This window comes from Pimephales promelas, chromosome 2 (genome assembly GCF_988280905.1).
Source record: "Pimephales promelas chromosome 2, fPimPro1.hap1.1, whole genome shotgun sequence".
Lineage (NCBI taxonomy): Eukaryota > Metazoa > Chordata > Actinopteri > Cypriniformes > Leuciscidae > Pimephales > Pimephales promelas.
The window spans coordinates 8,251,309-8,265,320 of NC_142770.1; the positions used below are offsets into that span (position 1 = coordinate 8,251,309).

The 14,012-nt window shown below is 37.7% G+C and overlaps 1 protein-coding gene across 1 annotated transcript in view; it reads left to right on the forward strand.

Annotated features, from left to right (window-relative positions):
• Positions 1-14,012, forward strand: part of stat1a (signal transducer and activator of transcription 1a) — a 19,887-nt gene continuing 5,875 nt past the window's right edge. Inside the window, exons 1-19 of the mRNA XM_039682208.2 lie at positions 1-187; positions 1,222-1,366; positions 2,885-3,035; positions 3,116-3,211; positions 3,759-3,848; positions 4,972-5,050; positions 8,058-8,149; positions 8,239-8,390; positions 9,270-9,428; positions 9,949-10,041; positions 10,125-10,184; positions 10,319-10,342; positions 10,830-10,917; positions 11,013-11,054; positions 11,205-11,288; positions 11,381-11,479; positions 13,494-13,629; positions 13,711-13,766; positions 13,879-13,970. Coding sequence (XP_039538142.2) covers positions 1,239-1,366; positions 2,885-3,035; positions 3,116-3,211; positions 3,759-3,848; positions 4,972-5,050; positions 8,058-8,149; positions 8,239-8,390; positions 9,270-9,428; positions 9,949-10,041; positions 10,125-10,184; positions 10,319-10,342; positions 10,830-10,917; positions 11,013-11,054; positions 11,205-11,288; positions 11,381-11,479; positions 13,494-13,629; positions 13,711-13,766; positions 13,879-13,970 — 1,721 coding nt within the window. The 5' untranslated portion in view covers positions 1-187; positions 1,222-1,238. The remainder of the gene's footprint in view (positions 188-1,221; positions 1,367-2,884; positions 3,036-3,115; positions 3,212-3,758; positions 3,849-4,971; positions 5,051-8,057; positions 8,150-8,238; positions 8,391-9,269; positions 9,429-9,948; positions 10,042-10,124; positions 10,185-10,318; positions 10,343-10,829; positions 10,918-11,012; positions 11,055-11,204; positions 11,289-11,380; positions 11,480-13,493; positions 13,630-13,710; positions 13,767-13,878; positions 13,971-14,012) is intronic.

Consider the following 14,012-nt stretch of genomic DNA (forward strand, 5'->3'; position numbering starts at 1 on the left):
TTCACTCAAACACACACACGCGTGGTACTCGTGCAGAAAAAGATCTACTGTACAGGCTAAATTCAATAACAAATCGACAATAACAGGGAACTCGCATGTTCTTCCGTATTATTCTGCCTCGATAGAAGACACATCAAACATATATCTGCTGATTCTCTATTTAACCGTATTTGGAGAACATTTGGGGGTGAGTAACAAAACAATAACTAATTTCCGCATTCATATTTTTTTTGCTTGACAAATTAACTTACAGGAAGTTTGATCTCACGTTTGATTACTTCGTGGTATTCCTGTATATGTCTGTAATTCTAAGATTGTAATGTTATTTGAAGATTTTACCTTTAGGAAAGCAATGGAAAAGCACATAATACCTTTATACACTGTACACACAAGACCTTATATAAACGGAGCTATTTATAAAATGTCGTCCGAATGCAGGCAAAACAATATGCTATTATGTGTTCACGCGGTTCTGTTATGCTAAATTTATGATAATATCTTTCAATATAACTATATTATTACTACTATTATTATGGATTGATTCCGATTTATGCCGAAGGATAACATTTTGCTGAGCTGAACACACACACACCCCCTTCATACTTGCACCCACCCACGTTTACCCAAAGCTAGCTTAAAAAAAATAATAAAAAATAATATATTTAAAATTAATATTTTAAATCGTAAATGCAGTCTTTTGCAAAAACAACACTGTTCAGTAAAGACAAGAAAAAACATTCATATCAAACTAATGTTGGCCTGTTGTCATTGTACGCTTTTTAAATTATACCTACTATAGACTAAAACTTTGAAAATATTTTAATAATAATAATAATAATAAATCTTTTCCCATGTTTTTCTGTATTAAAGCTCTACAAACACACAATTACTACATACTAAACCTCATTTTTGGTCTACAAGAAAACATTTAGCAATTTTTACAATAATAATAAGAAATATTATTTACTTAATTTTTACATATCTTTCTTGCAAAATGTTTTGGCAAATATGTTAGTAGCTACTAGGCTAGAAACACACAGCACAAAAACCTCAAAATGACCTGTGCTTAAATTGAAATCTCATCTTGCAAAGAAATGCTTTGTGCAGTTTGCATATCTGCTGTCTTCCGTTTTCTGCAAGTAAAACTTGATAATGCAGTAAGCTATTCACTGTGGCCCATTGTTTACCAAACTCTTATCTTCATTTATTTTTACCTCTCAGCCCACAGAGTCGCAGAAATGAGTCAGTGGTTGGAGCTTCAACAACTTGATTCAAAGTTTTTGGAACAGGTCGACCAACTGTATGATGACAACTTTCCAATGGCCATCCGGCAGTACCTCAGCAGCTGGATAGAAAGCCTCGACTGGTGTGGATGAAAGATTCGATACCTTCATTAGCTTTATCACCATTTCAAACACAAACCTCCTGCAAATATAATAATGCTAAACTAGAGTAGGCATTGACAACCTGATATTTGATTTTATTGTTTTTATTGCGGGAATACATAGACATTTTACAAAATACACATTATCAACGATAATTGATTGAGGACAAAGTCTTCATATTAGCTTGCACTTAAAATAAAATAAAAAATTATTATTTATTAAATATTAATATTAAAATGTGAAATATTTTGTAAATGTGCATACACATTTGTAATTGTAATTAGAAAACTATTAATAAAATTAATTAAAAAAATATTTAAACATGTAACAATGAATTAATACTTTTAAAAGTGCGTATATATATTTTTTAAAAGGTCATTCATTTTATTATTAATTAAAATATCAACATTAAAAAAAGAAAATAAATTAATAAATATATTATAGGTAATTAAAATATGACTATAAATTAGAATACAATAATAAAATATTAAAACTTGAATTCATACTTTTTAATAAATATTTAAAGGTGATACAAATATTCTTAATAAAATATTCATCATATTAATATTTTGAAAGATACATCAAATATTTTTAAATGTATTTTTTGTACACCTCAAATCGATTCCAATTCTGCTTATTGATTCCCAGTTTTGATTCCAATATGGTTCAAATAAAAAATAAAAAAATCAAACATTTAGATATTAAACATTTATTCTGTCATTTTCTGAACACCACGACCAAAAATCAGCAACCTAACCTCACTGAAACGCAACTTAAGTTCAGAAATGTAAAATAATCCTTACTTAAAATTACAAAGGTTATTCAGTCAAGATAGTGAGCGATTTTCTTTCTCTTTTGTTCCTAGATTTACAGTAATGACAGACGGCAGCAGGTTTATTGGGCTGCTGTCACTTTAAGACCTCATTCGAAATGTTAATTTTGACAAGTAACCGATTCCTTACCTTAAAGGTGCAGTAAGCGATTTGAAATCACCAAAACAAACACACCCTTACCCAAAAGGATCACACTCATATCTAAATAGCCCCACCCCCAAATTATCAAAACAGGCACCTCCCCTTTATGAGTGTATACACCCCTTACTGCTGATTGGCTACAAGTGTGTTTTGGTGGTCTTATCCACTTTCAGCAGTGTTTCTTAGAAATGCACCTTTAACCATCCGATTAGAAGTAGAACACATTTTCATTTCCCAACCCTACCGATCAATCTGCGGTAACTTTATATAAAGGAATCATGGGTCTTCCAGAGTTGTAAATGTTGCCGTATCAGTTGTTTAAGAAGACAAATAAGAGTCAGCACAACATTTATAATTACTTACTACAGTTATTATTGCTAAAAAAAGTGTTGCAGTGATAACTACTAACTACTGTATTTTATATGTCCTTCTTATTATACTTGTCATCCCAATAAGAGGGATTATATACCAGAAACCAGTCTCAACTTTAGTTGACGTAAATCCTTTGTTTTTTGTTCCCCAAAGGGAGCATGTCGCTAATGTGGAGAACGAGTCACTGGCTACCGTGAGGTTTCATGATCTTTTGACCCAGTTAGATCACCAACACAGCCGCTTCGCAATGGAGAAAGACTTCCTGAACCAGCACAACATCCGCAAGATCAAGAGGAACTTGCAGGTGACTGACTGCAACTGGCTGCGTGACTATTTCCTTTTAGTGTGGTGTCACCTTTAGTTCATTTGAACCTTGTTTTCCAGAACCTCTTCCAAGACGATCCTGTTTCCATGGCTATGATCATCAGTAGGAACCTTAGCGAAGAAAGGAAGATTCTATCCGCTGCCCAAATGTCAGAGGTCAGTAATTAATAAATGACAGCCACTGATCTCCACCACCTAAACCTTAGATTTAAATATGTTTTAAAGGGATACTCCATTTTTTTTTTTTTTTTGGAAATTGGCTCATTTTAGTTGGGTTTTATCATTTTCAAATCCATTCAGCCGAATTTCTGATATTTAGAAACCAGACAGTAACCAGACAGTTTCTGGTCTCATTGACTTCCATAGTAAAAAAAAAAATATATACTATAGAAGTCAATGAGACCAGAAACGGTCTGGTTGCTGATATTATTCTAAATATCAGAAAATTGGCTGAATGGATTTGAAAACGGCAACTGTTTAACTCTGGGGGAGTGGTAAAATGAATTTCCAAAAAAAAAAAAAAAAAGGAGTATCCCTTTAAGTAAATATGACGTTTAGATCTCTTTTGTAGTTGTGAAGTTACATTAATAGAGGAATAGTTTACCCAAAAACAAAAAATTCATTTACTCACCAAACCTGCATAACTTTTTTTCGTCTGTAAAACAAAAATGGAAGGAAGTTTGTAATTAGTATTCCGTTGCAGAATCGAACCGAGAGCACCCAAAACGACATGATCGTGGAGAAACATCGAGAAATGGACGGAAGGGTGAAAGACATAAAGAACAAAGTACAGGTGATGTATACACACAAAAGAACTTGTCACAACTACAAGATATTTTAGGTGCATTTTATTTCGATGGTCCACTTAACTACAAGTAACCAACTACGTCTTAGAGCCCGACCGATAAAGGATTTTGAAGGCTGATACCGATACAAATATTTGTTGGTTTTAAAATCCGATATTCCGATATATCGGCCGATATTTTTTTTTTCAGAAACTCGCTACAAAACATTAACAGATTTCCCTAACACTAGTTATTTGTAGTTATTTATGAGTTTTAACTAAAATAATATGATAAGTATTTTAAAAAGAAACCTGTTTATTTTATTTTCACAACAGAACGGACTGATGATAGTGGGATTAGCTAGTTTTGTGGTTAGCTAGTCTATGATGAGCCATAATTTAGCAATGGATTACGTCATACTGCGAATTGCAAAACATACATTTTCAATATAACAGGCCAAGGAGAGATGATGCGTCTCATTGCTACAACTGTCACGCGCTATTAAATAAATACTTCAGTCACATTGTCAAAAGTTAAAAGGACAGTCAGTCAACTACACTGAAACAACGTAACGTAACTATTACTAGCTAATTCCGCTTCACTCTCGGCTTATTTAACAGCAGCAAAACTGGACATGATAGTCACGAATTTTGTCATGCTTATTTGAGTTAAGAGAACTGATGGAGATGTTCTTTTAATTGTTATTCAAGCAATGTATGTCTCGTGACCAACTCAACGAGTGTTGCCAACAGGGACGGTGTAGACTGCCCTCTGGTGGACAAACTATACAACTCCAACACTCATGACATGGTTTAAGCGCGTTTTGTCCGTTTTTAATTTTATTTTTGAAATATTAATTTATTGGCCATTATAACTGCCGATACCGATAGTTTGGAAAATGCCTAATATCGGCCTGCCGATAAATCGGTCTGGCTCTACGTCTACATTCAACTAAATTCATTAGAGTGTTTGTAGACTATTAGGGTTTGGGTTAGTGGAATAAGTTGACGTAGTTGCAGAGTTAATTATGGTTAGAAGAATGTCTAAAGTGGACCATCGAATAAAATGTTATACGTGTAATTCTCATTGTCAAGTCGTATGAGAAATCTTTTTTTTTCTTTTTCCGATTAGGACACCGAGCAGATCATCAAAAACCTGGAAGATCTGCAAGACGAATATGACTTCAAGAGCAAAACTCTTCAAAGCAGAGGTAACGGGATTAAAAAATTATTCTTTGTAGTCGAAACGAGCTTGGATTAAACATGTGATTTAAAAAGAAAAAAAGAAGGACAGCAAGACAGCATGTCTCCTCTTTCCATTGTAGAAAAATTAAAGCCAAAATAATTTGAGGTCTTTGCCGATTACATTAAGCTGCGGTATTAAGGTCCCGCCCACAAACTCATTCGCAAGCAAAGGTGTCAATAATGACGTTATACTCCATTTTTATCAGAATAATAACTAAAACCAAACTTATTTGGAAAATGAACATTGCACATACATCTGCGTGATAAGAACTACCTAGAACATGGGTCACCAAACTAAGGCCCGCGGGCCGAATCAGGCCCGCCACACCCCTTTGACTGGCCCCCCAACCCCTCTGCCCCCCACTACTTGAACCGGCAATCCCCAAAAGTCGTCATGGCCTATTTTTTTAAATTGCTTTTTGGAAAATAATAACATGTCTGCATTTGGTATTTTGTTGTTTATTGAGCATGCTCACCTGGATAGGCATAAGAGCTGACTAGTTCTATTACTCATGTTGTTGTTATAATTTCAATGTTTATTTATTTATTTTATAGGCCTATTTATTTGACCTTTATTAAGTGCTGTACACAATTATTATAAATAGTAACAGGCCTACCTATAATTTATAATTTTTCATTCATCCTTACCAGTGCCACTCACCTCAACTAGGCAGATGTTTCTTACCTTGACAGGTTTGATGTTATTTGTATTCGAAAATAAATAAATGGAAAATCTGTGGTATTTCAAATTAAAACAAAGTGTGAAGACTCGATTACTACTTTTGCAAACAACTATTAATGATAAACAAATATGGCTGTGCCAGGCTAGTAATCTCTACTATGAGGCCTGCTGGTGGTCAGTTTGGTCTTGGTCACACAATTCTATTTTATATAGCCCCGGCCCCCCATCACAGTCAGGAACGATAATGTGGCCCCCAGAGAAAAAAGTTTGGTGACCCCTGACCTAGAATAACAGAAACCATCTTTGGGACCATCTTGTGTCATCAAATTTTTTTAGTTTGGCTCGTATCCCATCCGATTACATGGAGAAGGCGGGGTTTAAGACCTATACTGCAGCGTTACATGGAGAGGGCGGGGTTTCAGACCTATACTGCAGCGTTACATAGAGAGGGCGGGGTTTAAGACCTATACTGCAGCGTTACATGGAGAGGGCGGGGTTTAAGACCTATACTGCAGCGTTACATGGAGAGGGCGGGGTTTAAGACCTATAATGCAGCGTTACATGGAGAGGGCGGGGTTTAAGACCTATACTGCAGCGTTACATGGAGAGGGCGGGGTTTAAGACCTATACTGCAGCGTTACATGGAGAGGGCGGGGTTTAAGACCTATACTGCAGCATTACATGGAGAGGGCGGGGTTTAAGACCTATACTGCAGCATTACATGGAGAGGGCGGGGTTTCAGACCTATACTGCAGCGTTACATAGAGAGGGCGGGGTTTAAGACCTATACTGCAGCGTTACATGGAGAGGGCGGGGTTTAAGACCTATACTGCAGCGTTACATGGAGAGGGCGGGGTTTAAGACCTATAATGCAGCGTTACATGGAGAGGGCGGGGTTTAAGACCTATACTGCAGCGTTACATGGAGAGGGCGGGGTTTAAGACCTATACTGCAGCGTTACATGGAGAGGGCGGGGTTTAAGACCTATACTGCAGCATTACATGGAGAGGGCGGGGTTTAAGACCTATACTGCAGCATTACATGGAGAGGGCGGGGTTTAAGACCTATACTGCAGCATTACATGGAGAGGGCGGGGTTTAAGACCTATACTGCAGCATTACATGGAGAGGGCGGGGTTTAAGACCTATACTGCAGCGTTACATGGAGAGGGCGGGGTTTAAGACCTATACTGCAGCATTACATGGAGAGGGCGGGGTTTAAGACCTACACTGCAGCATTACATGGAGAGGGCGGGGTTTAAGACCTATACTGCAGCATTACATGGAGAGGGCGGGGTTTAAGACCTATACTGCAGCATTACATGGAGAGGGCGGGGTTTAAGACCTATAATGCAGCGTTACATGGAGAGGGCGGGGTTTAAGACCTATACTGCAGCATTACATGGAGAGGGCGGGGTTTAAGACCTATACTGCAGCATTACATGGAGAGGGCGGGGTTTAAGACCTATACTGCAGCATTACATGGAGAGGGCGGGGTTTCAGACCTATACTGCAGCATTACATGGAGAGGGCGGGGTTTAAGACCTATACTGCAGCATTACATGGAGAGGGCGGGGTTTAAGACCTATACTGCAGCGTTACATGGAGAGGGCGGGGTTTAAGACCTATAATGCAGCGTTACATGGAGAGGGCGGGGTTTAAGACCTATACTGCAGCATTACATGGAGAGGGCGGGGTTTAAGACCTATACTGCAGCATTACATGGAGAGGGCGGGGTTTAAGACCTATACTGCAGCATTACATGGAGAGGGCGGGGTTTAAGACCTATACTGCAGCGTTACATGGAGAGGGCGGGGTTTAAGACCTATACTGCAGCATTACATGGAGAGGGCGGGGTTTAAGACCTATACTGCAGCGTTACATGGAGAGGGCGGGGTTTAAGACCTATAATGCAGCCAGTCATCGAAAAAAATGCTTTTGAAAAATTTTACAAGCAAAAATTTGTCTATTGTCTATCGTCAGTAATGAAGCGATGTATATTCACAAAAGAAGTTACTTTGAAAGCAAGTTGCTTTCTGTTGGTCAGTGCAGCGAATTCGCTTGACCAAACTTATCAGCCTTTCCGTTTTATGCAAATTTCCCAATCGTTTGGATTTCGCTGAACAAATGGAAATGTGACCACGCCTTAAACCATGAACTAGCTATTTTTTCACGATAGAAAGTATAGAAACTTGCAAAAATTCAACAAACAATAAATGGCATTTTAAGTCAGAACTAGCTGATTTTCCACAAGTACAGACACTCAGTATTGCTTGTACATCTGTTTAACAGAGGAACTCAACGGGACCATTTCGACGGAAGACCTCAATCGGGAGAGACTGACCATCCGCGCCATGTTTATGAAACTCCACAACACAAGAGAGGTGAGAACATTGGAGAGCCATCGGCCTTCACTTTGGTCAGTGAAAAGAAGCCGTTGCGTTCAACTCTGTGTGTGTTTGTGTCCATGTAGAATGTGATTGGTCAGATGTCAGAGGTGTCGAACCTTATGGATCCGCTGATCTTCGAGCTGATCTCAACAGAACTGGCCGAATGGAGGCGCCGACAACAGATGGCTTGCATCGGTGGGCTGAGCAATGTCTGCTTGGACCAGCTGCAAAACTGGTAACAAATGCAAACCACAAATGAATTCATATTTTCTAGGGATATGGTTAAAGGAGTAGTTCACTTTTAAAAAACTTTTGCTGATAATTTACTCAGCCCCGTGTCATCCAAGATGTCCACGTCTTTCTTTCTTCAGTCGAAAAGAAATTAAGGTTTTTGATGAAAACATTCCAGGATTTTCTCCATATAATGGACTTCAATGGGAACCAAACGGTTCAAGGTCCAAAAGACAGTTTCAGTGCAGCTTTAAACGACACCAGACGATGAATAAGGGTCTTATCAAGGGTCATGACTCGATAAAAGATCTGTTAATTTTGATGAACGAGTTTCAATAGGAGAGTCACGAACGTGCATCACAGAACAGAGCAAGGTGATCATTTGAGCTTATAAAACTTTATTTATTTATTAAATGACCGATAGTTTCGCTTGATAAGACACTTATTCATCGTTTGGAATCGTTTAAAGCCCTTTGAACAGTTTGGACTGAAAGTGTCTTTTGGACCTTGAACCGTTTGGTTCCCAATGAAGTCCATTATATGGAGAAAAATCCTGGAATGTTTTCATCAAAAACCTTCATTTCTTTTCGACTGAGGAAAGAAAGACACAGACATCTTGGATGACATGGGGGTGAGTAAATTATCAGCAAAAGTTTTTTTTTTTTAAAGTGAACTACTCCTTTAATTACGAATAGCAATAGCGGTGCGGTTACCTTTACTGTGGACCGCACACAGACACAATCCTAGAATTTCAATAGGATTCTTGCAAATGGGAAATTTGCCTGATATGAAGGCGAAAGATTTCCAGACAGATTTCTTACAAAATCATGGCTTGCACTTTAAGTCATATGTCATTGAGTTGTGTTTGTTTCACCCCCCTCAGGTTTACCTCTATCGGAGAATCTCTGCTTCAGCTCAGGCAGCAGCATAAGAAACTTCTGGAGCTGGAGCAGAAGTTCACATACGAAAACGATCCCATCACCTTCAGCAAAAGCACCCTGAATGACAGGATCACGTCAAACCTCAAAACTTTAATCACAAAGTAAGTTTAATCACTTGGCTTTTTAGGCCCCGATATACTCACGGCGAAGTTCTTTTTCGTTCTTTGCTTAGGGGTGAAGTTCGAAACACCTTAAAGGTCGCCGGACATGGGGTTATTTTATTATTTAATAATGTTTCCTGGCTTGCCCTTATAATGTTACTATGTTTTTTAGATCAAAAAAAGGCATTTTTCCTGGCCCGATTTTAGCCTCTGATTTGAACGCTCTACTACGGGATTCAGTGTCACCGCCCACTGCTGTGATTGGCTGACATGCTTGCATATGATATTATATAGCTAGATATTACATGTGAAACTCTCTCGAATACTTTTCCTACATCTATTATACGTTTTTACTATTACAGATATCGAGATTACCGATTTAAATGGGAATTAGTCTTGAAATGTGCTAAACTACGAATATTACACTTTTTCTATTTAGCTTGAAGTATATCAGGGACCTTTACGCCACTGCTGAAAGTGTGTCACTGACAATGAATCATTTTGGTTTGCGTGTTTTCAGCTCCTTGGTAGTCGAGAGGCAGCCATGCATGCCGACCCAACTGCAAAGACCTTTGGTGCTGAAGACGGGCGTTCTGTTCACTCTCAAATTACGGTAACTTTAAACAAATGCCAGATGATTCACACTTCTCTGGAAGCAGAAGCCAGATAATGATATGTAATTTTTATGTGCCCCAGGCTGCTCATTAAACTTGCAGAATTTAACCACACTGTTCGAGTGAAAGTCCAGTTTGATAAGTAAGTATTTGGCAAACTTTATTAAACTTTAAGTCATAGCTACTTTCTCTTGCCTGTAGATTACTTAATTGATTCGTACATTCATAAAAGACAACATGTTCTTGTGTTAACACATGCCTCGTTTTGTCTTCCAGGGATATCGTTGAGAAACGGAAAGGGTGCGTCTTTCGTAATTTCCTTTGCATACCATATTAAAGGGAGAGTCACACTAAAAATGAAAATCTGACATCATTTACTCACCCTCATGTCATTTCTGTGTGTGTGTGTGTATTTTTTTTTTTTTTTTGTGGAACATGTTATGCAGGTCTTATGCATCTGATGCTCAGAATCTGACTAAAACTCTTATTTTTTTGCTGAGTTGTTCCTTAAATTCAGTTCTTTTTAAATTTGTTGAATCCCACTTAAATTAAAGGGATAGTTCACCCAAAATTCTTCAACATTTGCTCACCTTATGTTGAGTGATTTTCGTCTGCTGAACATAAAAAAAGAGATTTTAAAGAAAGTTGGTTATCAAAAAGTAGACGGTACTATGGAAGTCTGTCATCTGTTTGATTACCAACTTCAGCAGAAGAAAGAAACTCATACAGATTTGGTGAACTATCCCTTTAATATTGTTCTGCTTACTTAGCTATGTTCCTGTTTTAGGTTTCGGATGTTCAACATCTTGGGAACAGCCATGAAGGTCATGAATATGGAGGAATCCAATGGGATGGCTGCAGAATTTCGTCATCTGGTAAAGTGAAAAGAAAAACGAATTATAATGTAGATTCAGTTTAAAAAGTATTTCATTAAACAAGCAATAGTAACAATATTCATTTTACTTCACAGCAACTGAAAGAGAAGAAGGTTACCGGAAACAGAACCAGCGAGGTGAGGGTTAAAAAGCTTGAGCTCGATAAGATTTTTAGTATCTCATGCTCACAAAGGCTGCATTTATTTGATCAAAAATTACTTACTCATTCTGCATGTTCAAAGTTTAACACAAATTTTTGGCTAACCTGTTTTTTAAACATTCGTCAGGGTCCTCTGATCGTCACGGAAGAACTTCACTCCATCACCTTTGAGGCTGAGCTTTGCTGGTCTGGAATGGTCTTGAACTTTGAGGTCAGAAGATCCTTCAGAAGAACAAAGTTCGAAACATAAACGTCACCAAATCATGATCATCATCAACTTTCTTCTCTCTCATCCATCTTCAGGCTACATCTCTGCCCATAGTCGTGATCTCCAACGTCAGTCAGCTACCCAGTGGATGGGCCTCCATCATGTGGTACAACATGCTGACCTCTGAACCAAAGGTTAGTCCTCCTCAACAGTAATGTTATGTACATAACAGATTTAGGACAAACTGAAAATATGAATATGACAAAAAACTGAAACTGGACAAAATGTATCGAAAATTTGCCTTGACAAATAACTGAAAAATGTTTAAGTTGAAGAAATTGAAAAATTGAAATAAATTAAACCTATTAAGAATATTTTTAAAAAGAACAAAAACTAATACAAATGGCAAAAGCACATAACAAAATTATTAAAACTTAAACTAAAATGAAAACTGAAAATATAAATATTAGATGTAAAACCTTTTAAACGAAAAAATTGGAAACGCTGTCTTGGCAAATAATTGAAATAAGTTCAAGTTGAAGCACTAAAATTAGAGTAGTTCACTATTAAAAAAAAAAACTTTTGCTGATAATTTACTCACCCCCATGTCATCCAAGATATCCATGTCTTTCATCAGTCGAAAAGAAAAAACATTCCAGGATTTCTCCATATTATGGACTTCAATGGGAACCAAACGGTTCAAGGTCCAAAAGACAGTTTCAGTGCAAACTGTTGTAAGGGCTTTAAACGATTCCAGACAATGAATAAGGGTTTTATCAGGCAAAACGATCACTCATTTAATAAATAATTGAAAAAGTTTACGTTTTATAAGCTCAAATGCTCGCCTTGCTCTGTTCTGTGATGTGCGTTCGTGACTCTCCTTTTCGAACTCGTTCATCAAAATGAACAAATCTTTTTTCGTGTCATTTGGTTCATTCAACGAACGAAATGAACGGGTTGACTTGGGAAAAGATTCGAAACAGTCTTTTGGACCTTGAACCGTTTGGTTCCCATTGAAGTCCAATACATTGAGAAAAATCCTGGAATGTTTTCATCAAAAACCTTAATTTCTTTTCGACTGAAGAAAGAAAGACACGGACATCTTGGATGACATGGGGGCGAGTAAACTATCAGCAAAAGTTTTTTTTAAAGTAAACTACTCGTTTAATAAAACTGGAAATAAATTAATAAATACTCCTAGGTGGCTTCCATCATTTAGTACAAAATGTAAAACAAGTCTTCACTTATCTCCGCCTTTTATTAACAATACATGAACATGAATACATGGGTGACAGGCAGCGGTAACAAAAATATATAATTAGCAATGACCAATGAGTCACGTTATTGCTTGGATTTGAATCGGTACGTTTTACATACAATAAAAGCAAGAATGTTAACAAAAAAAATATCACTCAATATTCTGGCAAATTAGTAATATTTTCACAGTTATGGTCTTGAAAAAACTAGAGCCCGACCGATAAAGGATTTTGAAGGCCGATACAAATATTTGTTGGTTTTAAAATCCGATATATCGGCCGATATTATTATTATTTTTTTTATTTCAGAAACGCGCAACAAAATATTAACAGATTTCCCTAACATTAGTTATTTGTAGTTAATTATGAGTTTTAACAAAATTAATATGATAATGCATAACTGGTTCTCTCTGCCCGACTCTGGCTGGATCAGCAGGTTGCAGGATGTGTGGCGCGTTATTCACGAGTGTTTCCAACAGGAACGCTGTAGAGTGCCCTCTGGTGGCAGCGTGATTCGTCCGATTTTATTTTATTTTTGAAATATTCATTTATCGGCCATTATAACTGCCGATACCGATATTTTAGAAAATGCCTAATTTTGACCGATATATCGGTCTGGCTCTAGAAAAAACATCCGAAGTCCTCAATGTCCAAGACCGAGACCAAATGCGTCGAGTCCGAGACCATCAAAAAGTGGTCTCGAGACCGCTCTCGAGTACTACAACACTAAGTGGGAGGAGCCAAAAGAGAGCAGGAGACACAAAAGAAAGCAAACCCATACTACAGTACCACACAGTTCTCACAGAAATATGTCTTTGGACGTAACAAAATCTAAAAATAAAAGCAAATTCAAAGATAAGTCCTCTCTTGAAATGAGCTCTACTTACGTGTCAACGCGAAACAGATTGCAGGACGTGTTCGCACAGGTTCTGACTTGCCGTTTCTTCTCCAGAACCTTTCGTTCTTCGTCACTCCGCCTTCAGCCAGTTGGGGTCATCTAGCGGAGGTGCTGAGCTGGCAGTTCTCCTCCATCACCAAAAGAGGTCTTAATCAAGAACAGCTGAGCATGCTGGGAACTAAACTGCTGGGTGAGTCTGATTGCCATTGAGAGGCTGATTCTGTTGGAACAGATGAACTAAATGCACAAGCTTTTGAACTTCGGCCCACAGGTCCTAAAGCGGTGACGGATCCTGAAGCTCAGATTCCTTGGAATAGATTCTGTAAGGTTGGTCTCTATGCTTATTCGTTTAGTCATTAGGTCGAATCTTCTGAATTGAGCACACTAGTTTCGTTACCCATGATTGTTAAAAGTGATTCGAGTCTTGTGTATGATGTAGTCTGGCAGTGAGAAGAACTTCACCTTCTGGTTGTGGATTGAAGCCGTTTTGGATCTTATAAAGAGACACCTGCTGAGTCTGTGGGATGATGGGTAAGATGATTGGATTATAAAAATTATGCTAGAATCACATGA